Source organism: Capricornis sumatraensis, chromosome 17 (genome assembly GCF_032405125.1).
Source record: "Capricornis sumatraensis isolate serow.1 chromosome 17, serow.2, whole genome shotgun sequence".
NCBI classification, from domain to species: Eukaryota; Metazoa; Chordata; class Mammalia; order Artiodactyla; family Bovidae; genus Capricornis; species Capricornis sumatraensis.
The window spans coordinates 75310963-75332849 of record NC_091085.1 but is presented as its reverse complement, the minus strand read 5'-3'; the positions used below and the strand labels follow the sequence as shown (position 1 = coordinate 75332849).

Genomic DNA, 21887 nt, shown 5'->3' with positions numbered 1-21887 from the left:
CATCCATCACCTTACATAGATGGGGCAGGGAGGAGATGGGTGTGGGGCTAAGAACTTTGGAGATCTATTCTCTTAGCAGTTTTCAATATACATAAATCTAACAACAATAAAAAAAAATCGATATACTTAAATCTTATTTGCCATGATAGTCCCAATCACATGGATTTTTTTCCTTCCCATAACACACTTTGAAGTTTGGTTTCCATTATAAATAGAATTTTTTTAGATTATTTTCAATATGGACCATTTTTAAAGTCTTTGTTGATTTTATTACAATCTTAACTTCTATTTTATGTTCTGGCTTTTGGGCCACAAGGCATATGGGATCTTCGCTCTCAAACCAGGGGTTGAACCCGCACCCCCTGCGTTGGAAGGTGAAATCTTAACCACTGGACCACCAGGAAGGGCGCCTCTAAATGGAATTTTACCAGTTACCCTTGGATACTGTGGACCTCTGGTATAAGAGCTGTTTCCTCTTGTCTTCTCAGCTGATCTCTGAGCATCCCTGTGACAAGGATTTTCTGAGGCAGAACCTAGGAGGTTCTTGGCCTCCCCAGGGCCCTGCTCTTTACTGACAGAAGCCTGAGCCCAATGAAGAGAGAAGGCTCCTCCGGGGCTTCTCCCTCCCCTCGGCCTGGATCGTTCCTTTAAATTCCAGAGGTAGATGCTTTCCAGCCCACGGGTCCTCAAACTGTATTGTGTGCGAGAATCACCCACCCTGGGAACGATTAGAAACACGTTCCCACGCCCCACTCTAATATTTGGACTCAGTCGACCTCAGATGGGCCAGGGAAGTGTATTTTTAACGAGCTCCCCAGGTACGCTTTGTCCTAGTCTCTTTTTGGAAGTCACTGCACTTTCCGCATTTTTCCTCATGACTCCTCTAGTAATGCAGGAATGATTCCCTGTAAGAAGCACCCCTCTTGTGCCTCTTGCCTCTTGGACAGTGGCATGAACCTCTGGGCACTTCTTTCTCTCCTGTACTGAGATTTCTTTGTCTTTTCCCCGACCTGCTTGCCTGAGACGATCTCCGCCGACATCCCCCTCGGTCTGGCCACCTTCAAGCCTTGCATCTCACCGCCTGTGCTGAATAAGATTGAAATGGAGCCTAAAAATAGTTCCTCTGATGGCCCCTGCATTGCAGCCTCCACTCTGTTCTCGACTGGAAGGCGGCCAGACTGACTCAGCACACAAGCTCGGCTCTTGAGAGCTGGGACAAGGTTGCAGAGACAGCCTGTGAGGGCTGGGAGAAGGCTGTCTCTGCTTCCTGGGCAGAAGATGTCAGAGCCAGTCACCCTCTAGAAGAGGTTTTCCCCTCTTCAAGGGAGCAAACTGAACAAAAGAATCCTTTGGCCTTAAGAATTAGGGTTTCAAAAAAAAAAAGAATTAGGGTTTCAAAACTAGTGAGAAGCCCAAGACAACCCAGCCCCTTTGAGCTGCTGAACTGAGCCATCTGTCTCCTGTGGGCAGATTAGGGGGAAGGGGCCTGGCTTGGGAGGACCTCAAAGCTTCCCTCTTGGCCTGGAGCTTCGCTGGACCACATCCCACACAGCAGCCCCTTTCTGTCATCCTCCTACACCTCGGACTCGGCCCAGCGTCCTTGCCTTTTTAAAGCTGCTACCCATATTCTTGGTTTCTCAGTATCTCCTACCACTCTCTCCTGTCCCTTTTTCCAAGCTTGTCCCCTGCCAATTGTTTTCTCTGCAAATACTCCAAAGACCCCTTTTGTTTTAAGAGCATTCCTGCTGATCACAAAGCTAAAAACCTTATCCATAGAATGAAGCAGAGCTGCCTCGGCTTCCAAAGGAACTTTCCTCCCTGTCTGCATAGCCCCAGCTCTGGCCTTTCCATGGTATTCAGCAGCCTCTCTGTTGAGATCAAAGAGGTGTCAGGCATCTACTTTGAGTCAAGCCCTGTGCTAATCATGATTTTACATTCACTGTCCTATTTAATTACAACACATGGCCAAGCGTACGTGTTCCCTACGTGTTTACAAATGAGGAAACAGGCTCAGAGGGTTAAATGACTTGTCCATTGCTCACAGGGTTCTTTAACTACCCACCCAAGGTGCGAGCCCAGCAAGGTTTGTCTGCTTCCAAGGCTTCCCTTTCCACAAGAATAGCTTCAGGCTGGCATAGCTTCAAGCCAGCACTCTTGCTGGGCCATTTATTCATTTCAGCAACACAAGTACGCCAAGAGTACTGTGGTGGTCAAGAGGTATAGCTTGGGGTCAGACTGACCAGCTGGGTCCTTTTTTGCCCACAAATATACTATGTGCATCTTGACTTTTTTTTTTTCATTTCCTTCATTTTGTTAAGGGGGTATATTAATTGATTTTCTTACGTAGAATCATCTCACTTGATCATTGTGTATAATTTTTTTAGTATGTTATTGAATTTGCCTTTTTTGCATTTGCTGAGGATTTTTATATCTATATTTTGCAAGGGATATTAGTTTGTGGTTTTGCTGTGGTTCTTTGACTTTGGCATTAGGGTAACGCAGACCTCCAAAGATGAGTTAGAAAGTGTCCCCTCCTCTTTTACTTTCTGGACGTGTGAGAAGGGTTGGTGTTAATTCTTCTCTAAATGTTTGGTAAATTCATCAGTGAAGCCATCAGCTTTAACCTTTCCTTGTGGGTAGTTTTCAAAGTACTGCTGCTGCTGAGTTGCTTCAGTCGTGTCCAACTCTGTGCAACCCCATGGGCAGCAGCCCACCAGGCTCCTCTGTCCCTGGCATTCTCCAGGCAAGAATACTAGAGTGGGTTGCCATTTCCTTCTTTAATGGATGCATGCATGCTAAGTCACTTCAGGCGTGTCCAGATCTGTGTGACCGCATGTACAGCAGCCCACCAGGCTCCTCTGTCCACGGAATTCTCCAGGCAAGAATACTGGAGTGGGTTGCCATTTCCCTCTCCCTTTCAAAGTGCTAATTTGTAATTCATTACGTGATGCCTTGCTCTACTTGTAAGCGTGTCTATTCAGATTTTCTGTTTCCTCTTCAATCAGTTTTCAGTAGTTATGTCTTTTTTAGGAATTTGTTCACTTACTCTAAATTATCTAATGAGCAGACATACAGTTGCTCACAGCATTCCCTACTAATCCTTGTTGTGAAGTCAGCGTTGATGTTCTGTCTTTCAATACTGCCTTTAATAATTGAGTCTTTTCTCTTTTTTTCTTCATCAGTCTAGCTACAGGTTTGTCAGTATGGTTGATCTTTCAGAGAACAAATATTTGGCTTCATTGATTATTTTTCTTATTTTTCAATTCTGTTTCATTCATTTCTACTCAAATCCTGCATTCGGTTTAGTTTGATCTTCTTTTTCCATTGTCTTAAGGTAGAAAATTAGATTATTGACTTGAGATCTTCTCTTTAAATGGAGGCATTTACAACTAGTAAGTTTCACTCTAAGCATTGCTTTAGCTCTGTCCAATATATTTCCATATGTTTTATCTTCATTTTCATTCATCTCAGAGCTTTTTCTAATTTCCCTGGCAGTTTCTTCTTTGATCTTTTGGCTTTTTAGGAGTGTTTTATTTAATTTTCACATATTTGTGACTTTCCCAAATTTCTTTCTCTTACTAATTGCTAATTGTACTCTGTTGTGATAGGAAGCATACTTTGTCCATTTTCAGTCCTTTTAACTTTACTGAGGCTTTGTTTATGGCCTAAGATACATGGTCTGTCCTGGAGAATGTTCCATGTGTACTGGAGAAGGAATGTGTACTCTGCTGTTGCATGGCATGTTCTGTAGGTAACCTGTTCGGTCATTGACGTAAATCACTTTTTACATCTTTTTTTTATTATGTGGGTCTTTGCTGCTGCTCGGGCTCACCTCTAGTTGCACAGAGCAGGGACTGCTGTCTAGTTGCAGGCTTTTGGGGATGACTTCTCTCGCTGAGGAGCACCGGCTCTAGGGTGCAGGCCTCAGTGGTGGTGGCTCCCGGGTTCTAGAGCGCAGCCTCGGTAGTTGCGGTGTGTGCGCTTCTTTACTCCTCAGCTTGTGAGATCTTTCCTGGACCAGGGATCAAAACCCTGTCTCCTGCACTGGCAGGCGGATTCTTGACCACTGAGCCACCAGGGAAGCCCGATGCAAATTACTGTTAAAATTTAAAACTTATTTTCTTTTTTTCTGCCACGCATTTACTAACACAGACGTGACTTATTTAGCCAATCTCCTATTATTTGTATATTCAAATATTTTTCATTTTTCTAAAACATAAAGTGAATTTATTTTGTATTTTTAGGATTTCTGTACCTGCTTATTTAGGATAACTTCCTGAAAGTGGCATGCTTTCATTATAGTATCTAACCTTTTAAGATTTTTGATACATCTCATTAGGTTGCCTTCCTGGAAAGTTTTTTCAATTTCTTTTCCAACCGTTAGTTCCAGGAAGTTCAGGATCCTCTGCACACCCACGGATGACTGGGTATTACTGCTTGTTTGGATCTTCTGCCACAAGCGCTCAAGCCACTGTGGACGTTTATCGTTGTTGCCGCCCAACATCCACCCCTTTTCCTTCTGGTGAAGTGGAAAAGTGGAAGGGTCAGCCACTCAGTTGTGCCCCACTCTTGGGACCCCATGGACTGTAGCCCGCCGGGCTCCTCTGTCCATCCGATTTCCCAGGCAAGAAGACAAGTGGGTAGCCATTCCCTTCTCCATAGGATCTTCCCCACCCAGGTTTCTCCTGTTAACAGTCCTCTAATTTCCTTTCAGAACACACCTCCCAAACTCTTAAGTTTCAGTTGGAGGGACCCAATAAGAACAAACCCTGGACTTTTCCTGGAATGTTGAAAATGAGTTTTTCCCACCCCCAACCTTGACCTCCAGAGTTTACTAAGCAGATGGGATGTAAGCCTGAAGCTTCTAGAGATCACTTGGAGAAGTCCTGCCTGAGAATGAAGCCTCTGTGGAGGAAGACAGCTGAGAGATGGAGAACAAGTGACAGCATCCTGGGGACATCACTTGAGAATCCCCCTTGGATCTAGCTGTATGTGAAACAAGTCAGCCTTCTTGAACCACTTGGTTATGTAAGCTAACGTTATATGAATCATTAAATATCAGTAGCAAGTATTTTGCTTAAACTAGTTTGTTTTCCCCTATAAGAATTCCCACTGTCCTCCTCCACACTCGGTAGGACGACTCTTCCCACCCACTCTGATGTTGGATAAAAGCACGTGGATTGCTTTAGCCCATGAAATGTTGCCAGATGAGACCTGTATCACTTATGGGTACAAGCTTGAAGAGTGAGCCCGTGCCTGGTTTGCCACATCCACTCACCCCTGCCTCAGTGAACTTGGAAGCCTGGGTCTAGATGGATCCGCTGTTAGCTGGGTCCGTGAGCAACCTACCATGGACAGAGACCTGTGCCAGCCCACCCAGGGGTGCATAGCGTGAGTGAGTAAGATGCTTTCTTTTGTGTTAAGCCAGTGAGATGTAGTTGTTTATCGTTACAGACAGAACCTAACCTCTCCTTTCTGAAAAAATCTCCCTAGGGGAAAATGAAGGATGTTTTTCATCAACCCAGCTGTGTCTGCAGAGCTAACAGCTAGCCAGCAGGAAGGGCACATCCTAAAGCAGTCGGCTCCATCTACATTCCACCCGTGTCCCCCAGGCTGCTAACGTCTGACTAGCAATTCCATAGCAAATTGACTCTCTCGGTTTTTCCTAAGGTTTGTTATCCTCCCAGAGGGAGGGTGATTTTGTTTGGCTGATGGTTAAAGGCCGTCTGGTTGGTATCTGACCGGTGACTCCTGCCTACAGCACTGGAGCATGTCCATGTCATTTCTGAGAGTAGATTAAAAAGACGCTGGCTTCTGTTTCGCTTGTTCTCCCTTGCTCTCACCTGGTCATTCTGCTGGAAGCCAGCTGCCATGTGATAAGCTGCTCTGAGGATAAGCCTTCAAAAGGCCAGGAGTGGAAAGAGGCCTCTGGCCAACAGCAGAAGAGAGAGGGCATCATGGTCAGGTCCTTCTGCTCTGCCTGTGCCACTTGGGGCCACCATGAGAAGGAGACCATCTAAATACCTCCAGCGCCTGGTTTAGGGGTGGCCATGTAGCCCGTCCCCAGAGAGGACGGCGGCCGGACCGCTGAGTGAGGATGAGCCTGGGTTCTGTGCTCAGACAGGCCCGAATTTAAATCCATGCACCACCTCTTCCTGGTTCTGGACTTTGGGCAAGGTCTGCTTCTCTAAGCCTCAGATTCCTCGACTGAGAAATGCAAGTTCAACAGCGCTTGCTCCACTGGGCTCTTTTATTAGACAGTGGACATAAAATGTGTAGTCCAGAGCCCAGTCCTGGGGGATGCCCAGTAAGTGGTGACCGAAACTGATGACCTGGATTCTAGTCTGGACCAGTCCCTTCGTGTCTTCTGTAGACATTGGCTGAGACAATGATTCAAGAGAGCCATTGTAACTCTAATACGTATCATGTTTCCCTGTGATGTCAAAGCCGTATTATCTTTGTAACATATTGCTCCAAAGCTTAGTGGCTTAAAGCAGCAGACGTCTATCATCCAGGTGCAGTTTAGCTGGGCACTTCTTCCTTAAGGCCTCTCAGAAAGCTACAGTCAGGGTGTCGTCTGGGGCTCAGCAGGGGAGGATCTTTGTCCACGTTCGACAGCGTGGTTGTTGGCAGGATTCGGTTTCTTGTTGTTCTGAGGACGTTGTTCTTCACTGGCTATTGGCTCTTTCCGCTCTTGGCTTTCTGAAGCCTTATCCCCAGAGCAGCTTACCACATGGCAGCTGGCTTCCAGCAGAATGACCAGGTAAGAGAGCAATGGAGAACAAGCAAAACAGAAGCCAGAATCTGTTTGTAATCTACTCTCAGAAATGACATCCTATCACTTTGCCATATTCTAGTTATTAGAAGTAAGTCACGAGGTCAAATTTTTACACTGAAGACCCCACATAAATCCACATGAGCACTGCAGGTTTCAAAAGCATGTCCAGAGAAGCATGTTGGAGTGCAATTAGGCGACTGTTAACAAATTGTTCCCAATAGTGGTGACTGTAGTCTTCAGTACAGGTGAATTAGCTACATACAGCCCCTCATTCAGAAAGCTCATCCCTCCTTACAAAACAAGGACATATGCAGAGCTCTTAAATAGATGGCTCCATGTCCCCAGGACCTCACCTGTCCCCAGACTTCAGTGTACATTAGAACCAAGTGGGAGTCGGTGAAGCCTGCAGTGTCCCAGGCGAACCCCTCAGATTCTAATTCAGAGGTCAGTGGAATGAAGGAGTCTGCGTGTTTATAAGATACCCAGATGCTTATGTAAGTGGTACATGGATCTTGTGGAGAAACCCCACAGCAGGCCACCTGTTTATAAGATTTCAAAGCACTGAGCAGTGCCTGGGTGTGTACCCAGGAAATAGCCTGAGAGCAGCCTCGTAACCAGTCCCAGACGTGCACAAGATTTCCTGTTCCCTCCCAGTCCCGTGCATTCTCAGGTGTAAAATTAAGACCTCCCTTGCCCATCCCCCAGCCTGTCCAGGGGAGAAGAAATGACAACAGTCACATTTCTATTTTATAAGCACTTGGTTTTATTGCACAGAAGCAATTGAAAGTGGACTCCAGTGGAAAAGTGCGCCCTGGCGTGGTACAGTGGTCAGCGCCCAGCCCCACCTGCTGCAGCTCTTCCGGGACAGAGAGCTTTAGGCAAGGACTCGACCACCCCTTTGGAAAATAGAAGGCATTCAGGAATAGGTTAAGACATCTCAAGCATAATGTGTTTCTAACTGCTCATTCATTATTGCGGTCATCTGTCAGTTGCAAATACAGGAAATAAATGCACTTATTTGGAGAGGAGGGGGCAGTCTGTATAGTCAAGTGTTTACATGTGGCATTCGGCATATATCACATTCGGCTACATAAGCTATCATAACATAATTGCCCATCGCCTAGGGAGGGTTTGGGCCATGGGGCTGGGAGTTGGGAGGACCCTCTCTTGCTAACATATTGCTAATAGAAATTCCTGTTTGGTGAAGGAGGGCCTGTTGTCTAAGCAGAGTTTCTTCTTAAAGAAAAGAGAGAAAAAAGTGAAAATTTGTGATGCTGACCCTTGAGCTCCCAGACCCCCCTGAGTTTCTTTGGCTGCTCTGAACGATCCCTTCTCCCTGCCTTACTTCTCCCCCTTGGTGGCCTTATCTTCTGCAGCCTTCTCTGCAGGTCTGCTGTCTTTCTGGTCTGTGCTGGAGGATTTCTCAGCCTTGGCTTTCCCGGGTGTGGAGGCCTCCTTGCCAGGTTCCTTGGCTTGGGCCTCTGTTTTGGGTTTCTCCTCAGGCTTCTTGGCTTCTGCGGCCTTCCCCTCCTTGGCATCCTTTTTCTCCGGTGCTGCTGGCGTCTCTTCTTTCTTTGGCTTTTCTGCTGCTTTGCTGGGTTCTTTGGCCTTGGCATCATCTGGTTCCTTCTTGGCCACCTCAGTCTTCTCTTTAGGCTTGGCCTCTTCCTTCCCCTTGGCAGGAGCCTCCTTCTCTGGGGTGGTTGCTTTTTTCTTATCTTCAGCCTCTTCCTTCTTGGCTTCAGCTTTGGGTTCTTTGGGCTTTTCTACAGCAGGCTCCTTCTTCTCCTCGGGCTTTGGAGCCTCCTTCTTGGGCACCTCATCTTTCTTGCTGTCCTTCTTCTCCTCAGCTTTGGGTATGGCTGGAGCTTTCTCTTCCTCTGCCTTCTTTGGGGGCTCTTTGGCCCTCACCTCCTGGGGTTTTTCTTCCTCCTTCACAGGAGACTTGGCCTCCTCCTTCTTTGGGACCTCCTTCCCAGGAGCCTTGGCCTCATCCTTCACAGGAGACTTGGCCTTCTCTGGGGATTTGGCCTCCTCCTTCACAGGGCTTTTGGGCTTCTCTGGGGACTTGGCCTCCACTGGGGACTTGGCCTTCTCTGGGGACTTGGCCTCCTCCTTCACAGGAGACTTGGCCTTCTCTGGGGACTTGGCCTCCTCTTTCACAGGAGACTTGGCCTTCTCTGGGGACTTGGCCTCCTCCTTCGCAGGAGACTTGGCCTTCTCTGGGGACTTGGCCTCCACTGGAGACTTGGCCTTCTCTGGGGACTTGGCCTCCTCCTTCACAGGAGACTTGGCCTTCTCTGGGGACTTGGCCTCCTCCTTCACAGGAGACTTGGCCTTCTCTGGGGACTTGGCCTCCTCCTTCACAGGAGACTTGGCCTTCTCTGGGGACTTGGCCTCCTCCTTCACAGGAGATTTGGCCTTCTCTGGGGACTTGGCCTCCTCCTTCGCAGGAGACTTGGCCTTCTCTGGGGACTTGGCCTCCTCTTTCACAGGAGACTTGGCCTTCTCTGGGGATTTGGCCTCCACTGGAGACTTGGCCTTCTCTGGGGACTTGGCCTCCTCCTTCACAGGGGACTTGGCCTTCTCCGGGGACTTGGCCTCCACAGGGGACTTGGCCTTCTCCGGGGACTTGGCCTCCACTGGGGACTTGGCCTTCTCTGGGGACTTGGCCTCCTCCTTCACAGGGGACTTGGCCTCCACTGGGGACTTGGCCTTCTCTGGGGACTTGGCCTCCTCCTTCTCTGGGGACTTGGCCTCCACTGGAGATTTGACCTTCTCTGGGGACTTGGCCTCTTCCTTCATGGGGGACTTGGCCTTTTCTGGAGACTTGGCCTCCACTGGGGACTTGGCCTTCTCTGGGGATTTGGCCTCCACGGGGGACTTGGCCTTCTCTGGGGACTTGGCCTCCACGGGGGACTTGGCCTTCTCAGGGGACTTCACCTCAGCTGGTGACTTGGCCTCCTCCTTCTCTGGGGACTTGGCCTCTTCCTTCGTGGGGGACTTGGCCTCCTCCTTCTCTGGGGATGCAGCCTCTTCTGCTGCGGGAGCCCGTGTCGCTTCTCCTCCCTCCTCTTTGGCCTCTTTCTCCTCCTCTTCAGTCACTTCCTCCGTCACCTGGACCTCCTCTGTCTGTTCCTCCACAATCACAGTTTCCTTCTCTGACTTTTCCACCATCTTGATCTTCTCTTCGCTTTTGACTTTGATGTGAGTGGACACGGAGGGGATCTTGGGGAGTCCTTCTGGAAGGAGGAAAGGACTCGGGCCAAAGCCGATCCGACACTCCTCGCCCTCCAGGAGTTTTCTGCAGAATGGATAATGAAACATGTTACTGTGAACTCAAGGTCGGTCACTGAGGCAGGGGGCTTCCTGAGTTACTCCGAAGACCTCTGTGTGTAGTGATACATAGGTTGGTGGAAGAAGGGATGTGAATGGTGGACACTTAGACTGGAGGAGGTCACTAGCAGATCATCCCGAGGACTCCCAGAATCTGTACCCCAATGGCATTGCTCTTGTTTTAATTCAGCTAAGGCTACCACTTACAAAACTTTTTTCCCTCTGAAAAATGGCCCTCAAGAGAGAACGCCTGTATTAACAAAATTTACATGTATTATGCCTCAAAGTGTTGTTTAAGGGAAAGGGGGGAGTATGAGCAAGAAATTCCACATTTATAAACCTGGGCTTTAAAGGTACTAGAATGTTCCCATTTGAATTTCAAGGGTCTGTTGTTATATTCTCATCCTTTGAATTTTAGGAATAGAGTAGGGGCAGAGTTTCTGCTCTTTCCTACCCACTAGAACTGTGACCTTATTAGCAAAGCCATTCAAACTCTTCAAGCCTCAGTCTCCTCATTGGTAAAAACAGGGTCATTAAGAGTTTCTACCTCAGAGGGTGGTTTCCATGAAATAATGAATGAAAAGAATCTCTTTAAGAGGTAGAGTTGTAAAGGTCCTTGACAACTCAAGTCCCTCCTTTCTCTCCCAAGACAGGCCTCTGGCTGGCTGAATCTGAGAAGAGGGTGGGGAGCTTTAACCCTCTAAATCACTGTCAGACCCTCTAAGTCACTCTCAAGATATTTGCCTCTTAGAAGGCAGAACAGTGGTGGCCAGGACTCGGGGGAAGGAAGGGAAGGGATCAGGGAGTTATTGTTTAATGAGCACTGAATTTCAGTGTGGGAAGACGGAAAGTGTTCTGGAGGTAGATGATGGTGATGACTGGACAGCAATGTAAATAGTTTTAATGCCACTGAACCGTATACTTTAAAATGGCTAAAAGGTAAATTTTATGCTGTATACATTTCATGACAGTAAGAAAAAAAAATTTTTTTTTTTTTTTTTGTCTCTAAGACAGCAGGCTACCTCACTGTGGAGCTTAAAATCCAAGGCTTCTCCTTCTGAGAACACAAGGGCTCCCACCACCCAAAGGCCCCCAGCCCCCTCACCTGTAAGCAGCGATCTCAATGTCCAGAGCCATCTTGACATTGAGTAGGTCCTGGTACTCTCGGAGCTGGGCCGCCATCTCCCACTTGGTGTTCCTCAGCTCTGCATCCAGCTGCTGGATGGCCTCCTGGGGAGGAGAAGTCACACATGCGTCACCGTCAGTCACCATGGGGCCCTTGGCACCAGCGAGGCTGGAGCGGGCTCCGCAAACCCAGTGCGGTCCGGGCCAGCCCTGACCTTGCGAAAGCTTCAGGACCTCATTCATGGACCTGGAACAAACATCCCGCTGTGTGTATAACCTCAGCCTGGGGAGTGTTCTGGAATGAAACACGCCAGACACCGACTGTGGCTATCACAGGTCAGTGGGATGACGGGTGAATTTTTACAGATCTTAAGCTTAGAAAGGGCTCAGTGGGAACTTGTCTGCTTTGGCTCCCTATTGTCTGCCCAGTGCTTCAAAGCACCTGCATATTAAAGGCTCGGGAGGCAACTGCCGTTGATGACTGAGACAATACCCAGAAGCATGCTAAACACGAGCTGAAGCTTCTCCCCGACCCTGAGCCCACTGAGCCACTGCTTAAAGTAAACCATCATGGCTGAGTAAAAAGCAACCTCTTTTTCTACAATAACCACGTATTGCTTGTATAATAAGTTCTCTAAAAGAATTTTTAGACACTTTCTTTCAATCATTATCTTTAGCGGGAGGTATCTACTGAGGCCTTCCCAGGCTGTCCTCACTCAGACACTGGTTACTGTTTACTGAACACCCAGCATGACCAAGACTCTGCCATCTCTCACTCATCTCATGAGAAGTTCATCTCTCTAATCTTCATAGCTCTGCAAAGGAGGCTTTTTTTAAAAAATTGCACTGAGAGAATTCAGTCACAGAGAGAGGCAGATAACTTTCTTAGGGTCACACAGCTAGAAAGACATACAGGTACCTCTGGCCTGTCTGACTCTAAGGCCCATGCTCTCCACTCAGAGAGGGACAGTGACTTGTCCAGGGTCACCAAGCCAGGTGAGATGGTCTGGCTTTCTGCCCCACCCCTGCCCACCTGATAGGATGCGATGTCAGCCTGGTGACGGTCCTCCAGCTCAGAGCGCTGCCTCTCCAGTGAGTCCTTGGTGCTTTTGAGCGTCTCCAGCTCTGTGGTCCTGGCCTGCAGCTGGCGCCGGTACTCAGATATCTCCTCCTGTGCTGAGCGCATGGCGTCTGTGTTCACCTTGGCTGCCTCAGACAGTCGGTCCAGCCTCACTGGGGGAGAGAGGGGCAGGGCACCGGGTTAGACACAGCTGGGTTTGGAAGGGGCCACACATGGTGAAGGGCCTCCTGAGTGCCAGGGGCTACTGTGGGTGCTTCACTCCTCCTGTCCTTTGTGGCAGGCCAGTGACACTGCCCAAGGCCAGCAGGCCAGCTTGAGCAGCAGGACTGGGGTTCAAATCTAGTGTGTATCTGGCTCCAAAGATCACGCCCTGACTCCCCAGATGCAGGCCTCAGGTCCTGCACAGCAATAGAAGGCCCTATTTCTTCTGGCCTTCCTGGTTCAGCTCCCCAGTGCTGGGGGTTATGAAACCTGGCCCGTGGAGCTTAACCTCTAGCTTGGGGTTGAACAAATCAATGAGCCTATGACCTTTAGAGGCACTAGGGCTCTGGGAGCCATGCAGCCCCAGCAGAGCCAGATCCCTGTGGAGTCTGGGGCCCGTGTGTCAGCTCCTCTGCCCCTTCCTCCCCCTGGCTGCGCGTTCTCTAGCACAGGAGCCCCTGTGCCCATGGCAGCCACACCCTGGCTCCTGTGAGCAACAGGCTGCAGGTTCCCAGAAGGCTTCAGGGGCCAGAGTGGGTCTGGAGATCTAGTGTGAACCTCCTGACTGTGAGCATGCTGAATGCTGAGATAATGATACTCAGGACCTGAGTCTTAGGAGTTGGGGAGGAAGAAGAGTGATCCAGAAGTCCTGGGATGGAAGTCCAAGAGGGCAGGGAGGTTTGCTCTGGGAGGAGCCTTGCTGCTGCAGAGATGGGGGAGGGGTAGTTCTGCTACCGCAGAGGAGAGGCAGGAACTGGAAAAGCCATGCACCCAAACCCCAGCTTTTCTGGTTTTCTCTCCTAGCGCTTTCAGAGACTTAGAGACCATCCAGATGGGTGAGGATTCTTACCCACTGTGGGTCACAGGCTTCTCTGAAAATCACTGAAGCCTCTGTGCCCTCTCCCAAGAACAGTGCAGAAGTTTTAAGGAGTGTGGAACTCCCCAGGGTAAGAAGCCCAGTTGGTCCATCCCCCTTCTAACACCAAAAGGAATGAAAACCAGAGGGCAAGTGTGGGTCAAAGTCACCCTGCGGGTGTTGGACATAGCTTCAGAGCTGCAGCAGCTGCGCCCTAGCTGACTCAGGGTGGCGTGGAGGTGGGGGAGGGAGATGGATTTGGGAGGCTCCCAGCTTTTAGGAAGGGGAGAGAGGACATTTAGGGGCCCCCTGGCCCCTTCCGCCTCACACACCAATTGGTTGTAATGATGGCCTTCCTGGGGAGAGAGAATGTGAGAATGACTCACCCTCTCTGACTGTAGCGGGGAGGGGCCTGATAGGTGTCAGGAGAATGGGGTCCCCTGCAGTGTGCAGAAGAGGGGAATGGGCAGCATTCGACAGGGAAGGGATGTTACTTTGAAGGGCAATGAGGGACCTCCCCGGCCCCAACGACTAGAAGCCGGCACGACTTTGGAGCAGTAGAGGGAACCTGTTGGAAGGGGGACTCACAGTAGTGGGGGTTACCCTGACTTGGGAGAAAGAGCAGAGAGGACGAAGAATTGAAGGAGAGATACAAGGACCCTGGAGAAGGCCAAAGGAAAACCTAGAGTGGGGAGGAAGAGGCGGGGAGTGTCCCACAAGAGACCCAGAGTAAAACTGTTTGCTGGGGGAACCTGAGCAACCGCACCATCCAACCTAGCCCTCTAGGACGACTCCACCGACCCCCTAGGTCACACCACCCTGCCTCTCGATGTCCGACCACCAGGGGGCGCCCCTCCTCCCTGCCCCCCGCGCCTGCAAACCTCGGAACCACTCCTCGGACTGGAGCGTGCTCTGCACCGTGTGGCCTTCAAGCTGCGCGCGGATCTCGCGCAGGGCCGACGTCACGTCGCACTTGAGGGCATCGCGCGCCTCGGCCTGCGTCTGCGCGGCGCTGCTGCTCTGAATCTGACCGAGCAGCTCGCCCACCTCCTCCTGGTGGTGACGCCGCAGGTAGCCGCACTCTTCCTGCAGGGCTTGCGCCTTTTTCTGCAGCTCGACGCGCGCTGCCTCGGCCTCCTGCGCAAAGCGGGCCAGTGCGCGCGTCGCTGCCTCGGTCTCCTCGCGCTGCCGGGCCTCGTCGTCCAGGCGCTGGCGCACGTGCGCGATGTCCTCCAGCAGGTGCTCTTGCTCCAGGCGCAGCTGGCCGCGAGCCGCGCCCAAGCGCAGCACCGCGCCGCGCATCTCGCGCACCTCGCGCTCGTACAGCTCGCCCATGGCGGCGCGGCCCGCCTGCTGCTGCCGCAGCGCCGCCGCCTCGCCCTCCAGGCTGCGGTTATGCGCCTCGAGCTGCCGCACCTTGTCGATGTAGCCCGCGAAGCGGTCGTTCAGCGCCTGCAGCTGCTCCTTCTCGCTGCGCGCCACCACCATGCAGCCCTCCGGTCCGTTGCTCAGGGTGTCTAGCGAGTCGGTGCTGGAGGCAGTCCCGGCGCCTCGGAAGCGGCTCGGGGAGGCCGACACGGAGCTCACGGAGGTCCGCGCCCATGAGTGGAATCCGCTGGAGGAGCCGGTTGCAGAGCGCGCTCCGGCCGCGCCGCCTTTGCGAGCCAGCGCATAGTGCAAGCTGCCGCCTCCGTGAAGCGGCGCGAAGGCGCCCAGCAGCGCGTCGGCGCCGCTGAAGCTCATCGTGGCCGGAGCGGGTGCGGCCACCGGCGGAGAAGGAGCCCTGAGGCTGGGAAGAAGCGGGCGACACTGCGGCACCTCCGGGCCGGCCGGCCCTTTTATAGCAGCCCGGCGGGGTCCAGCCCCTCAGCAGTCCGGGGCGGGGGGGAGGGGGGAGGAGGAGGGCCCCGCCCTCTCCGCCTCCTCCCCCAGCGGCCCGGGGCCGGCCGGCTCCGCCGCAGTGAGAGGGGCGGGGCAGGGGAACCTGGGAGTGAAGGGGAATCGACAACGCAGCGTCAGAGGAGACCCGCGCCCCAACCCCGCCGAGGGCGTCAGACGGTAGAGGACTCCCGGAGTGGACCGCCGGGGACCCCCCCCCCCCGGGTGCGGGTGGCGAGACCCTACTACTATGTTCGAAAAGAGAGAAGGCGCCCGAAATGGGGGAGCAAGGGCAAGGAGACCAGATGGGAATGGGGCAGGATGCCCTCGGGATGGGGTGGTGGAAGACGCAGTAGGATGAGGACCCCGAGTGATAGGGCGCACAGGATTTTCCTGATAGTTAGACCCTCAGGAGAGGGAGCTCACAGTGTCTGCAGCCCGCCCGTAATAGGGGAGGAGAAAAGTACTTCTGAATGGAGGCCAGGTGGGCGCTACAGAGAGTAGAGATAGAAGACCCCTGAATAGGAGGTAACTGTTCCCCTAGCTGCTAGAGAGGCCACCAGGAGAGGGCTCAAGAACTCGGCAACCGGCCCGAAAAGGGGGAGGGCGTCCTGGAGTTGGGGAGGGGCGGCAAGGCTGCCCTGAATTGGGGGTGTGGGAGACACTGCAGAGGCTAGAGAAGGGAAGCCCGGATTGGGGGTGGGCGCAGTGTTCTCCTCGGGATAGGAGGCAGAAGACCCTGAAACCGGCCCCAGCAAGAAGGACCCTCAGTGAAGTGGGCAGAGGGTTCCCTGTGAAGGCAGAGTGTGCAAGGGTCAAAGAACCAAGAGTGGGGGTACTTCAGGGAACGAGGCGTGGAGTTGGGAGAGCTGGTGTGAGTTGGTTGTGAGGTTGGGGGAGGTAGCAGGGGTGCCAGGAGTCCCTCGGGCCAGGGTCTGCACACCGAGGACAGCTCCACAGTTGCTGGCAAATGACCTTGAACACGTTGCCCCCACCCCCACTCGGTTTGCCCATCGGTACAAAGAACAGACCTTGCTCTAGGTCAGGCTGCAACTTGAGACCCCTGGAGACTTGGGAAGTCTCCAGCAACAGTAGAGGAGACGAATTCTACTGCCCGTGGACATAGCAGCCACTTCCCCACAACTCGGAAGTCCTTTCTTCCTCTCCCCTCTCCATCTCCTCGGCTTCAATTTGTCGTTTCTCCCCACACCCACAAGAGACAAGTGGGTGTCATGACTGGGCTCCCTTCTCATACCCAGAGAAGCGGTGAGAAGCTTTCAGCGCACCAGAGCTGCTCACCCTCACAAGCCTTAATTCAGGTAGAAAAGAGGGCCTTTGTATTTGGGGGACCTGCACTGCTGTTAATATTTAGCTTTGTCTTGAGTTTGACTCCAGTCAAGAGCCTTGGGAGTGGGGGTGGTGCTGCAGCTGATGCTTCAGCACCAAGGACAGGGCCTACTCTTTGTTGGGGACAAAGGGGTTAATTAACATCTCCCTTCCCCTTGAGGGATGGGAGGGAGGAATTCTATCTCTCTGATGTCTGATCCCTGTGCTATGCAGATGGGGGACTGAGGAGGGGTGGATGGGTAATCCAGTGGGGTCACCCTGCCAGCCAGAGACCCAGCCCCTTGACCTTCTATTGGGGGTCCAGTTCCCTCTATTCTGTGACATTCTCCCACATACACACCTGTCTTGCCCTTCCATTGGAGCTGAAGGGGCCTACATGTCAGGTGCGGTGAGGCAGGGAGACTTGAGACCCCCTAGGGAGTCACTGAAGTCTTCCATCCCAGACCTGAGCCTCCCTCAGGCAGTTAATTCAACCCCCACTACATTTCCAGTCTACATGGTTTTCCTTCTGTAGGCTCCCCAGGATGGGGACAGACAAATACCCTAGGGAAGACTTCTACCTGTCCTTTTCTCTCTGCACTCCACCTCACTCCCAGACCCCTGGTTCTAAGCAGGTCCTCAGAGATGGGGATGTGATTGTACTGTCCCTTTAACCAGGTTTTACTGGGAGGAGAGTGCGCTGGGGAGGAGGAGGGAGGGGGAAGGGAGTTTCTGGTTTTGCATGGAGAAGCAGAACATGATGAAGCATTTTTCCCCTGTTTAAAGATCCAGCCATGCTCCAATTTGCAGGGGGCAGAAGGGCAGGTGTGCAGTTGGTGCTGGGAGGATGGAGGTGAGTGTCTGGCCTGAGGCTTCTGAGAATGGCATTTGGGGGGCTTGCAGAGGGCTCCCCATTGACTTGTCATCCTGCTTGGAAGCTTGCCATTAGTTCTGGTCCTTTGGGTCTTTCCAGTCATCTGCTTAGTGCAGATCCGTCCTCTGGGTGTGGGGAGGCTGACAAGCAGCTGACAGCAGGGGGAGTGGCAGCAGGGGCTGGGTAAAAGAGAGGAGGGGGCCAGGGTGCATTCTGTCAAGGCTGGGGGCCCACAACCGTGGGATTCTAAGCAAGAAGTCCCTCGTGTGATTCATGTGGCTGGAAAATGACATGAGGGTGGGAATCCTGAGGTCAGTCCCCTCAAAGGGCCCTTCAGGCTCACCTCCTAGAAGTCATTCCCTTTTACCCCCACATGTAGTCAGGTATCCCCTCCATGGTCCCCAGTGCTAATCCACCACATCACACTTACCACTCTGAATTGTCATTGGGTGAATGAATGGATGGATGAATAAATTCCAGCAGTTCTTTAGCCAAACTTGTAGTCTAAAGGGGACTAAAAATGGTTCTGCCCTGAGTCCTTGAGTCTCAAATCCCTTTGATCTTGCTGCCCTCAGTTTTTACCATTTGAAACTGAGTAGAACAACAGTGTCATGTATCCATTCATTCATCCATTCTTCACATGTTTACTGAGTGCCTTCTATGTGATAGGCATACAAAGAACACTGAGGTTCGGAACCCCAGAAACTTCTAAAATTGTCTCCCTGGGACAAGGATTCTCAAGTCCTTCCCAAATCCCAGTGCAGCATTTCTCAGGGGAACTTCTTGAGGATTATGATAAGCATTCCTCCAAAAAGGAGGGGAAACAGGAGCTTAACAGCTGAAGAAAGTTAACAGGACTCTTGGTGCAACTCTTTCAGCCTGGACGTGGTGATGAGCATTGGGAATCTCCCAGAGGTGCCAAGCTCCCCAAAACTTCTTTGACCACAGTAGTTTCTGACCCCCCAAGTGTCACCCAAAGTGACCCAGACTGCAGGACCCACTCAGGCATGGGCTTCAGGCCCTGTTCCCTCTGGGCTCTCCTTCAGGGTTAGGGCTCTTCAGGAGCCCTAAGGGTGAGGGTGAAACATGGCTTTAAGTGAACACTGGCCAAGCATTGCTGCCACTCCATTCATTCAGTGTCTACAGGGTTAGACCCTGTGGTAAGCCCTGGGGACTCTGAAGTATGATACCCCAGTGAGGGGGAATACCCCATGTGTACAGCAGACAGAACTCAGCCACCACTTTCTCCTTGGTACCTCCTCAAACATGGCAAGAATCACTAGGCAAGGATCATTGTCCCTTTTATAGATGAGTAAACAAAGGCCAGAGTAAGGAAATGACTTGCCCAAGTTGACCCAGTGACAGGGTCTCAAATCATCCAACCTTAAGCTGGTGCTGTATACAGAAGGTGGAAACCCATTTCTCTGGCACTGAGGGGCCCAGATGGCCTGAGGTTGGAGGAATGAGAGGCCTCCAGAGAGGGAACAAGCAGCTGGCTGGAACTGGAGTCTGGCCCCTGACAGGTCATCCAACTGAGAGTCCCTGTGACCTGTGACCCAGCGTCAGCACATCCTTTACGTAGGGGCTCACTCCCAGCCCTGGCATCCTAGAGCACTGTGTCACCTCGCCGTGACCTCTGTTTGGGAATGGATTTGCTAAGCTCATTCTCTTCCTACTTTATGTCTCTCCATAGAACTTAACCTTTTCTAACATGGACAATTGTACTATCTTACCTTATCTCCTCCCATAGGGTGTAAGCTTCATAAAATCAAGGACTTTTGCCTGTCTTATTCAGTGGTGCTTTCCTCAGCCCTTGGAACAGTGGTTGGCATACAGCAGAGCTTAACAAATAGTCGAATGGCTGAGCAAGTCCTCTTTGAGAAGCTGGTGTGTACCTGGGCGTTTCAGCACCAGGCATCTGGACAGCTCCCGGCTGGCTGAGCGCTTGGAGGGCAGCCACTGCCGGCTAAGAGCCTTCCAGCCAGCCTGAGCTGCACGAGGTCACCTTCGCTAGGGCTCAGACCCTGCCTACTACATTGCTTGCAAACTCCCCTCAGTAATACCTTTTTCTTTTTGAATTCAGCAGTTATTTTTGTGTGTCTGTGAAGCGCAGAGCATTTCTCTTTCTCCTTATCTCTCTTTGGCGTTCATACCTCATATACTCTCTCTCCTTCCCTTCCTCTCTCTGTTCCTTCCATCTCTCCTCCACCCCCGTTTCTCTGTCCTCCTTATCCTTTTCTTCCTCCCCTCTTCCTCCCCCCCGCTCCTTAGAGGTGTCCTATTTTTGCAGGCCTTGACTTATAGTAAAGGGGAGGTGAACCACAGGGGACTGGCCCAAAACTGATGAAAGCCTGCAGTAGGTCTGCCTGCCCGCCCACCCGTCTGCCACCCTGGGAGGACACTGGGTGGGAGGCTGAATTCTGCCGAAAAGGTCAATAGCTGGTGGGTGGATTTACAGATCCGCCCCATCTCCTCTGCTCTTCCAGTTCCCTTTGCGAGCAATTACAGATGAATGATCCTCTGGCTGTGGTTCCTGAGCCTGAGAGTGAGATGGTTCATTGGTCTTTCCTAAGGGACCAGTTCTAGCAATTGGGTGAGGCTTGTGGACTCACACATGCTCTAGGAATGTTATATTCTTGTTACTCAGTGCAAGAGGCTAAGCAACAAGAGGACTCAAGGCTCTGCTAAGAAGAGGAAGAGGTACCTTTGCTTTCACACGTAGCCTCTCTCATTCTAGCAACTGTATGAGATTAAATATTTTCACTTCATGGTTCGGGAAATGGAGGCTCAGAGGAGGTTGGGTAACTTGCCCCAGGTCACAGCTAGTAAATGGCGGAGGTGGGATCCAAATCCAGGTCTGCTGGCCTCTACAGCAGGTACGCTCAACTGTAAGACTGTGCTACCACCTTTCATGTTCATGGGAAGGCTCAGCTGGGTCCCCATAGGACCACTGCTTTAGAACTGGACCCAGAACTTTCCTGGTCCCGTCACACTGTCTGGAGCTTTGCTCTGGGAGTTCCCTCCAGCATCTGGTGGAAGCTAGGGAGGTGGAGAACCAGCATTGTCTTGGGGAAGGTGGCATCCCAGGCCACCTTACAGTGAGGAAGTTGAAATGATGGCCAACGGCTCTCCAGATGGCCTAGCCTGAGGCAACAGATAAGTAGATGGTAGTCATGGAACCATGCTTGATGTTCACAGTAAAGATCTTGGGTCATCAAGAAAACGATTCTGACAACCTCTGTGTGGTGCTCACTATGTGCAGGCCACCTAAGTATGTGGTGTCCAGAGCAGTTGCCCTAGGTCTGCAGGGTCACCTCCCAATATGGACTAGGTTGTCTAGGTCAGAGAGAGAAAGTGATCTGCCAAGGTCACAGAGCAAGGTGGCCGAGGGGCTGTGGCTCACAGCAGGGCCTCCTGCACTTCTCAAGATGCACAGTCACTTTCAGAAAAATATATTTAAGCGATGCTTCTTCTCTTTATCCTGGACGCAAAGGCTGTCCATAGTACATTTGAGAAAGATTCTATACCAATGAGTTTAAATTGGAGTATTGAGGCTTGGGGGAAGAACTATCAGATGGATAAAAGTTCATTTCTGTTGGCAGGTAAATGCAGCGTTACTGGGCATGCATTAAAAGAGGCCCTGGCAAACGTTCTCAGAGGCTATGAAGTTTGCTTCACTGAGGGGCAGCTGCATCCTAGCCCCCGTCCCTCTAAGGTCAGGCTGCATGAGGACACACAGGGCCTGGAAGCACGCTGGCACCAACCAGAAACAAACACCAGCAGATGGGAGACGTGCCAGGAAAGTTTCTGAAACCTCTTCCCCGGCCCTGAGCCAGGCGCCTGCCCTGGACAGAAGACTGTGGGAGCCCAGAGCAGACCTGGGTCGGGGACTCGGTCACACATGCAGGTAAAAAACTCTGCTGGGCACCTGAACTGCCTTCTGGCTTCCGGGGAGGTTAGCGGTGAAGAAAGGAGACAGAGCTGACCTTGAGGTCTTTATGGTCTTGGAGGGAGTTAGTGGAGAATATGTGCTTTTCATTAAAATATTAAAAATCGCGCCTCAATGCTTGTCACCAAAGTGAATCCCTGTCCCCTCCCAGATCCTCTGAGTCAGAATCTCTCGTGGAGGGGCCTGAGGATGTACATTCTGGGCCAGTGTCCCTGCAGCAGAACAGCCTGTATTGATCTGGCCTTGACCAACCTTCTGAGTTCGCTGATTAAGCCCCTGCTGTTAAGTCTTCTGCATACATTTTCTCATTTAGGCATCACGTCCACTCTAAAAAGCTTTGGTGAAGAAATTGAGGCCTGGAAAGGTTAAATCACTTGCCAAGCTCCAGAACACACCCACCCGGCCCCACCCCTGTGTTTGCTCAGGACATCCCTCTCTCCCAGAATCTCTTCTGCTTCCAACCCACCTCTGAGAAATTCTTGA

At 51.6% G+C, this 21887-nt stretch overlaps 1 protein-coding gene across 1 annotated transcript; it reads right to left on the bottom strand.

Annotated features, from left to right (window-relative positions):
* Positions 1-7607: 7607 nt before the first annotated feature.
* NEFH (neurofilament heavy chain) lies at positions 7608-15120 on the bottom strand. Its single transcript, XM_068990159.1, has 4 exons — positions 14259-15120; positions 12273-12472; positions 11220-11344; positions 7608-10082 (listed from the first exon to the last, which is right to left on the bottom strand). The coding sequence occupies exons 1-4, from the start codon at positions 15118-15120 to the stop codon at positions 8120-8122; spliced, it is 3150 nt and encodes a 1049-aa protein (XP_068846260.1). The 3' UTR covers positions 7608-8119.
* Between the last annotated feature and the right edge of the window lie 6767 nt (positions 15121-21887).

Bases quoted from the DNA above. Each gene is read 5' to 3' on its own strand.
- NEFH (XM_068990159.1), bottom strand. From the start codon at position 15,120: ATGAGCTTCAGCGGCGCCGACGCGCTGCTGGGCGCCTTCGCGCCGCTT. The intron at 12,473-14,258 runs GTTTGCAGGCGC...TCTCTCCCCCAG, and splicing joins GTCCGAGGAGTGGTTCCGAG to TGAGGCTGGACCGACTGTCT. The intron at 10,083-11,219 runs GTGAGGGGGCTG...TCCATTCTGCAG, and splicing joins ATTGAGATCGCTGCTTACAG to AAAACTCCTGGAGGGCGAGG.